At 33.7% G+C, this 9055-nt stretch overlaps 1 protein-coding gene across 3 annotated transcripts; it reads right to left on the bottom strand.

The window, feature by feature from the left end:
* Window positions 1-1009: 1009 nt before the first annotated feature.
* Window positions 1010-5925, bottom strand: LOC133691362 (transcription factor SPATULA-like). 3 transcript variants are annotated; one of them, XM_062111833.1, is made up of 7 exons: window positions 5280-5925; window positions 5045-5140; window positions 4882-4947; window positions 4698-4763; window positions 3233-3553; window positions 3084-3153; window positions 1010-1455 (listed from the first exon to the last, which is right to left on the bottom strand). In XM_062111833.1, exons 1-7 carry the CDS (start codon window positions 5634-5636, stop codon window positions 1415-1417), a joined length of 1017 nt encoding a protein of 338 aa, XP_061967817.1. In that variant the 5' UTR covers window positions 5637-5925; the 3' UTR covers window positions 1010-1414. The 3 variants fall into 3 exon arrangements, with proteins under 3 accessions (XP_061967817.1, XP_061967816.1, XP_061967818.1); XM_062111832.1 differs by having other exon boundaries at window positions 5045-5143; window positions 5280-5924; XM_062111834.1 differs by lacking the exon at window positions 1010-1455 and having other exon boundaries at window positions 2713-3153; window positions 5045-5143; window positions 5280-5922.
* Between the last annotated feature and the right edge of the window lie 3130 nt (window positions 5926-9055).

The raw sequence follows: 9055 nt of genomic DNA, 5'->3' as shown, positions 1-9055 counted from the left end.
TATTAAAATAAAAAAATTATTTTAGTGTATTTTTATATAAAAAATGTTATGTATAATTAATTTAGAAATGATTTAGTAAAAAAAAAAAACCGAGATAATTTGTTGAAATATTCTTAAACTTTCAGAATTGAGAAAAAAATAACAAAAAAACAATTTAAAACTCACATGTTGCTCCCAAGAATTAAATAAGTGACCTTTAGTAGTTAAAAGTTAAAACACGCCTCAACCATGAAGCGGTGATGTCACCCCTAGATCGGAGTGACATATTTGACATAGATAGATAGAATAAGCGGGGAATAAATCCGATATTCTAACCGATTCATTGGCCGGAATGATTTTCATAGGATGCTTAGAATCACTATGATATTTCCTTGTTATTTAAGCATGTAATTATTGGAGAAAACCGGCTATTATTGTGGGCCTTCTTTTTATTTTTTATTTTTTAATTGAAAATCTCATATATTTTCAAAATGATCAACAGGAATTCAATTGCACGTATCTGTCAATGCAACAGAGTAGATTATATAAACAATCGAATATTAAAGGAAATTATACAGGGAGGATGAGATTGTTTCTTAAATGTTTTTTTTTAATATATTAAAATAATATTTTTTTTTTATTTTAAAATTATTTTTAACGTTAGTATTTCAAAATAATTTGAAATAAAAAAATATATTTTTATAACACAAAAATAAACTTGTAGTAATATTTATATTAACAAGATAATATAAGAGAAAATAATGAAGAAAACTCCATTGACAAAAGAATTGTTTATACAAATAAATTGCATTTAGGCCATAATTTATTATTATTTATTGTGATTATATTTATGCTCATGATAGTTACGAGAGGCATGTTTATATTGTTTTTTTCTACTGATATTTTCTCTCTCTCTCTTTTTTCAAGCGAAACTGTACACGAGAAAAGTTAACATGACAGCACAGATGTCCAAACTTTTCAGCAGTAACAATGATAGCTGCATCGGAGCAATATAAGCAACATACGTAACTTCAAAAAATACAAAATTTCTTCCCATTTGATCATCCCACAATAGTTTGAATTACTCGGTGAAACTTTAAATAGCCAAGGATGTACAGAAGACGGCTCAAAAGGAAAACACAAATCAAGCAACATATAATTGACTTCACGCCATTAAAATGCTGCAAAATCTACAAATAGCCTAATCACAAGATAATACGGGTAGCATAAACAAGAGAAGTGGCTGACTAACCCAGATATGAATGGAGCGAAACGAACAAAACAGGTGAATTGATTCACCTTATACAAGTTTGGAAAGTGAACTTACTGCTCTTCTGGTTCTTGCTCTCTCCATAATGACATGTTGGTTTGAGCAGCACTTTCATACCCGCTACTATCACCTGGTTCGTTTACACGCTTTTCCGTCCTCATACCATCACGACGGGAGCGCCCAGGTTCCCTGCTGACTCTGCAGTCCTGTAAATGAGAGCAAAAGGCATTCCTGATTGAGCCACCAACAGATATCCATACACGGAAGACTTGTGGCACAGCTACTGTTAAAAAACTTGCTGATTTGCTTTACATGTTCCACCGAGAAAATTAACCACAAAACCACTATTGCAATTTGCACAAAGTATAGTCAAACATGTCGACGAGCCTAAATCCCAGAAAATCATATGCTTAGATGGTACAAGAATTCTATACCTAGAAACTGGATTTTGAAACTATGCTTTTCTCTTTTAGTTCTATTTCAGAACGAAGCAAACTTTAATAGGAATGCATACTATCTTGACAAGATCACCTTTAGCTTAATCAAGGTAATCAGTTAATTCGAGTCATGAGTTGATAACAAAACATTCTAAGAAATGCATTTATTAGAAGCTAAGTGCAATTAAATAGCCAATATCGCATTTCTTGCTTAAACTTGTAATTAATCCTAATTATATTGATCTGGGAACGCCAATCTCATAAAAACAAAGACATGGAAAAGGAAGATCAGGGTGCAGGTTCAGAGACAGTATAGATATTGAAGAGCTATAAATGAAATAATTAGTCAAAGACACGCATGTTCTCTAACATCTCGGAAGGGGACATCGTCTGCTTCAAGCATATGTATGACATGCCCCATTTTCGGTAAAAAAAAAATTACTTAAAAATTCAATAAAATAATATATATTTTTTAATTTTTAAAATTTATTTTTGATGTAGAACATCTAAAAGATCCAAAAATAAAAATAAAATAATAATTTCAAACTAAAACAAATTAAAAATTAGCAAAACAGAGCTTCAACCCCTGCACCAAAACAGGACCAAAATGAATTTGATGGTGGTACTGGTAGCAATAGGTTTAATGGTTTTATTATTAGTTTTGTTGCGTTTAGAAGTGAACCTAGGAGAGATAAGGAAAAGAAGAACTATAGCAGCTCCTGCACTAAAACGACGAACTGCCCATGAACGTGAACCAGAGATTGAGGTTTTCTTTGATAGCTTCATCGTTCAAGAAATAATTAGCCATTACCACTACAAATACTACTTGTTTTCTCTCTTCTTTGTTTCTTTAAACAAAAAGAAGAATTTGTTGATTTTCGCAAGTAAACAGAAAGCACGAGGGAGGGAAAGAGGAGTCTTGGAGTAAGCGTTGTCGCAGTGGCAAAATGACAGAAAGAAGTTGAGACATTGAGAGCAGCAAGTTGATCAAGGATAGAAGATCCAAATATCATGAGACAATGAGCGTAGCAAAAATGGTAAGGATTATATAGCATCCTTCAACTTCATTCCCTTCTTTCAAATACAGATTTCAAACACAGTAGCAATGGAAACATTCATCCAATCTAACAGAATCGTCCTGGTTTCCTAAATAATTAAACAACTAAATAGATTTTGGACTAACATTTCTAATGAAGTCAAAGGATGCTAGGAGTTCGGTTCTTATAGTTGTATCTAACCTGTTATAAATTACAAAATAAATGACCTGGTGAAGGGTGAGAAGTCAGTAGTTTTGAGGAACATTTGCAGCTCATAAGGTATTTGGACAAACGGTAACTGTTATTGGTGGCAATTTCATTGATCATGTATTTGAAGAGTAAGACAGAGCTAAGACACACCGGATGGAGATGTCTTCACAGTTTGATTCATCTCTATTTGTGCCTGTGGTGTTCCTTCCCTGCATATTTCCTTCACATCACCAAAAAAAAGTTCAATGTTAAACCAGCAATTCTCATAAATACTCTAATGGTTGTTTCTCAGAGTTTACCTTTGAAGATGTGCATAGATTGAAGGGTGCATGGTTGACATGGATCAGTGGTTCAAAACCAAAGTTAGTTTCTGATGAGGTAATGTTTGTCCCTGAAGGAATAGCAATTGGTTGATTTGAGACCGTGCACTGGCTTGGAAGATTAAGAGCAGTTTGCACCGAGCTTTCTTCATTTGCAGAAAATATGCCTGTTAATGTGTTTGTAGTTAACAACCCATTTCCTTCATCAAAGCTCATTCCTGACAAGGGCGGCTGCATTGGCTGTAGTGCTCCTGGTAAGCACATCGGGTGCAAACTCAATCCATTTCTCATTGTTAACATCTGTAAACCAATCATGATATGAATCATATAATATGCTGAAGTGACAATAACTGCATCGTCCACTCCGTGACCAACCTATTTTTGCTATTTTTCCTATTGGACTTGGCAGGAAGAAAAAAAAGATTCAGAAGCAGGATATTGATTTCCAGAGTTAAATAATTTCTAAGGGAAAGGACTGGGAAAAGGATGTCCATCCCAATCCAGCTCTGTAACTTTCCAGCTTCAGTTCTATCCTTGGAAATTTAAGCAAACAATGCGCACCCAGGGACAGAAAACCAAGTTATCCAACTTATATTATAAGTGATATGAAGTCATGCTCAGTCATAACTAAGAAGATTCAGTCCTGTAGTCTTAACAGTAGCATTCAGAACCATTGTAAAACCAAATTTGAGTCAGAGTCATCTCTGTAATAAACAAGATGAAAATTAGATTAATTTTTGCCTATCTCGGACAATGTTGCAAATGGTCAATTTGCTGCTCTCTCTACCAACCAAGATATGAATTCCTTGAGCCTTAAAATAAAAGTTAACAAACACAAATATATACTATAAAATGATACCGTTTGCTTAATGCAGGCCTATCGGTATTTGATTATGGATTACAGATGTCAAAAACTTTAATGATGCTTACCTAGATGTTCGGAATTTGGAAAGATCTATTAGAGAAGACATGAAACAAAACACATCAGAAATGGATGGCATTCATAAAATTCTATGATGCTTACTGAGATGTTCAAAATTTGGAAGGATTTAATAGAGAAGACATGATACAAAACACAACAGAAATGGCTGTATCAATGTTCTAACCATTTTAACCAGATGCTCTAACTATTTATAAGAAGTGTATAACCTACAAAGTATCAGACCCTTCAACTGACTTTTACATCTTCAAAGAATCAAAGCAACATTCTTGCACTTAGCTGCCTAAGGCTGTTGCCCTACTACGAGAAAATGGCCCCCGATCTTTAGAACTAAATAAGATTACATTGATAACTAAAAGCTCTAAAAACCAGGCTTCTAGTGAAGGATAGCGCATAGAGCAACAAAAAGTCCAAAATAAAAGGCATATAAACAAAAGAGACAACTAAATAATCAGAGTGGCTTCAACCAAACAGCCAGGTAAAAGAGTGCTAGAAACCACCCACCTGCACTTGAAGCTGAAGCTGCTTCAAGTATTCAATGGCCTCATCCAGCATCGAAGCCTTATCCGTCTATCAAAATTAAAAAAATAACTCCAAATCAAAAGGTAATTCTTTTGAATTTGAATTTGAAACTCTCTGCATTCAAGCTTTACTAATTAAAACTTCTTTGCTGTAAGAGATAGTGTACCTTATTAGAATTAGGAATTAAATTCTGTAAGGCTTTCATTTTCTCATTGATCCTACTCCTCCTCCTCTGTTAAGAAAATAACCCACATAAATTAAATCCCCATTTATCTCACAATTGAAAAATAAATAAATAAAACAAAAGGAAGAAAAATTAGAGTGGGAACCTTTTCAGATAAATTATGAACCTCCGCAGCTCTACTCCTCTTCGATGAACTTCGCGGCCGCACTGCATTAGCTTGCACCTCAGCCACCTCCGCCCCCTTCTATATTTAAAATACTTTAAAGCAGTTACTTATAAAAAGTAAAAAAAGAAATTATAACTATCCGCGCAATAAACAAAAAAAGGATTGATAATAACTCAAGAATTTGCTTGAATGAGTTAATAAGTTACCAAATTACCTCGCTATCGCAGCTAAAATCACCTAGATCATCCTCCACGGAGGCTTCCCTTCTCTTTGAAATACCTGAAGAGACCGCATTATCCACGCCTCCTTTAACATAATAACCACCGGGATCAGAGAGATTGACACCGGAGTTTCCAGCACCGGCTCCGCACTCCGTCTCCGACCGTCCAAACAGGTGGCAATCCAACAATTCCACGGCGGCGGAGCCAGTCTCCACCGGCGTAGAGAGAGCGTGATGGATGAATTTAGAAGAGGAGGAAGAAGAGTTGTTGCCGAGGAACTGTTGGAGGAAAGTAGAGATCTCTTCTGGATCAGTGGCCGGTGACCGTGCCGGTCCGTACAGATCCGCCATTTATATATTAATTAAAATATATATAAAAAAAAGGATGAAAAAGGAGAAAGCGAAGAGCAGAGAGTGGATTTTATTTTAATGTTTTTGGTGTACGATTCCTGTGTGTGTGTTATCTGTTAGCTGATTATTCTTCTTTGCTGCTTTTATTTATTTATTTGGTGAGTGCTGGCCTTTTGTTTTTGCTGTTGAAGGGGAACGGGGGGGGGTTTTTAAGGAGGCTTTTGGGAGTTTAGTGGAGGTTTTGGCATCACGGAGGAAGATGATATTTTGATTGTAATCAATTTGGATTAATCTCCCGCCCTTCTTTTTGCGACCCCACCCTCCCCTTTGGTTTCTGTTATTCTCATATGCCTTTACCTTTGCGGGAAATCCTTGGATGTGGGCTGTTCCGTTTTTCTTCTTTCCCTTTTGCCCTTTTTCCCTTTTCCACCTTTTTCTTTTCTTTTTTCGCTTCTGCTTAATCTTTTTCAAATTTTGATTTTAGATTTAAAAGAAAAGGGTAAGTTTATTTTGTGAGGACTTTGAATTCCCTGTGCTTTATAACTATTGTATTATAAATATATAACATGTTTCTAAAAAAATTTAAATTTTTTTTTAGTAAAATTTAATATGTTTTGTATATTTTAAATTATTTTGATGTATTAATATTAAAAATAATTTTTAAAAAATAAAAAAAATATTATTAACATATTTTAATATAAAAAATTATTTAAAAAATAACCATAACAGATTACTCTCGGATACACTCTACAAAAAATCACAAACTACAGGAGGCCACCCATTACAGCTGAAACATAGAGAGGGAGAGCAAGAAAAGAAAAACGAGAACAATAACAGCCTCATTAGCAGTAGCAACGACGGAGAGATCAAGAGAGAGAAGAGAAGAAAGAAGGTGAAAAGTTCAAAGCTTTAGGAGGCTCGATCTCCCTCCACGAGGAGCGTAAAGGTGCACCATCGTTCTAAGATTAACAAGAGAAGGGAGACGTTTTAGATACGTACGGTAGGTGGCCTCTCTCCAGTAACGGCGGCGCGCTGTTCCACGCGTCGGCAATGGTGGTTACGCTTGAGTCTATGCTTCGCCATTGTTTCTAGGGTGTTCTGGTATCATTCCTGAAGCTCCAGCTGCTCTTACACCCTATGGTGACCATTTAGTTAAGTCCAGCCACTTCTGGAAGGTCTATTTCATACTTTAGCGTGATTTTAATTTGTTGCTGTAATTGTTGGTTGATTATTTGATGATGAACTTGTGTGAGTGTGTGAGAAGATGGTGTCGTTGGATTAGTGAAGTGATATTGTGCGCGGGTGGTGCATATTTTTTAGTATGTGTTGGAATAAATGGATAAACAAGAAAAAAGGGAATACTATCAAAAAAATTATCATTTACCATAATATTTTTTCAAAAAAATCTCTTTGAATCTACTAGTGTTTTTATTAGCATTTGAAAGAAAGAAGAAACGCTCAAAATAGTTTCTTGCATGTCTTTGATAAAACATTTGTCTTGGCATTTTCATAAAAAGAAAAAAAAATATCTGGCATTTATTTTGGATTTTATAATAAATTTATAAAATTCATTATAACCTTGTCAAAATTAAAAGCTCATTGGCCTGCATACCTAAAATTTCCAACTTTGATTTTTAAAAACCCATTAAAGAAAATATTTTGCTATTTTTGAATAGAGACTCATAATGAGCCAATTCTTGAAGAATATTAGGAGGAATAACTCCTCGTCATAATTTTTTCAAAACAAAATAACAATAAAATCTTTGTTTAAGGGTAAAATTGAGTTTCCAAGAATACTTAACAATTGAGGGTATTTTTAATCTGGTATTCCATAATATCAGAGTTAGATATATCCAATGCATCCTAGAACAAGTGAAACTTTTTTAGGCACATTTCACAAACTTTTCCTGGAATTTGGGTTAGAATTGTGAACTTAACATAAATTCACTAATATATTTATGGTTGTAACTTAAATTGTGATCGGGGATGACTATTTTGGAGTTGTCAGCTCACCTAACAACTAGAAATAACAAAAACCAATTAAATTTTAGAATAAATAGGTGTTGTATTTTTTACAAGAGTTTAACTCATCGTAATAAACTTATAATGCAGCCTATGTCAATGAGAATACTCTAGATGTGATAATATCTTCTTTTTTATATATATATATAATATATCATTTACCATAATATCTTTTATGACTGGTTAAGATTTTTTAGTAACCATAATATTGGGTAGTGATTTTTTTTTACACAACCTAAGACCTTTCCCACCTCTCCCAATCAAAAAGACTACTTTTCTTTGGATTTTAAGGAAAGATAGTTGGTCGCGCGTGATATCATGTTCTACAACCTTTACAATAAAAATATTAGATATTTTATTTTTATTGAATATTCATAAGAATTATTTAAAAAAAATCATGCACATTAGGTTCATATATAATTACTCATAACATAATTGCTAACATTTCCATTACAAACCTTTAATCTTGAAAAGTATGGTTTAATGATAGAATTTTTAAAATATTACTATAATTATTTCATTAAAAGGGTATTTAAATTTATAATTTTATAAATTCTAAAAAAAAAAAGGTAAGGGCTATCCCTAAGCCTGTTTTTTAAATAAAATAAATGACATGTAATTCATTTAATAGATGAGGTGGTATTTATTATAAGAAATTTCAATTATTTTTTATGACTAGAAAGTTGATGTTCAAGTTTTTAAATTTATACAACTTAGATTTTAACTTGTTTCACCTTAAAAAAAAAAAATCAATAACTCAATCTCCAGCCCCTTGTAACATTCTAATCAATCTAAAACCTCAAAATTAAATAGAATCTAAAATAAATTTCTTAATGGCTAAACTAATTTGGTGTTGGGCAATCAATGCATCTTTTACTATCTTGGTCAATTTTAAACAAAGCGAGCGCGCAAAGCTCTTGTCTAAAACAACCGTGGCCTCTTCTTTGAAAACAAAAGGGTAGAGAAGACACGTAACAAATAGAAAAAGAAAAAAGAGAGACGACCAGCCCAAGACCAAAAGCATTCTGACAGTGGGCGGAAAAATGTAATTTATGTGTCATGAAGGGGGCATTAATCATACTCATCTGCTCAACTCAGACATACTTCTTTCCATCCAAAACGTCACCTTGGCCCGACCAGAAAACATTATTTATTTATTTCTTTCTTTCTTTTAAGACCAAAAGTGCAATTCCCGAGAAATCACTTTTGGCTACCTTTTCTATTCAACCCATACGGTTTTATCTGCTGACCGGACAGTGCCGGTCGAAATAAATGCTGGCCGCAGGGTTTCTTCTCAGGTGAACCTCAATTAGACTCCAAACCTCTAATTTCTCGATTAAGGTTCCAAACGTTTCCCATATCTCTCAATCAAGTCCTTTTTTTTAATATTTGTTTGT

Source organism: Populus nigra, chromosome 4 (assembly GCF_951802175.1).
Source record: "Populus nigra chromosome 4, ddPopNigr1.1, whole genome shotgun sequence".
In the NCBI taxonomy this organism is placed as follows: Eukaryota; Viridiplantae; Streptophyta; class Magnoliopsida; order Malpighiales; family Salicaceae; genus Populus; species Populus nigra.
Note: the sequence above shows the minus strand (reverse complement) of the source record. Positions and strands in the feature narration are given on the sequence as shown.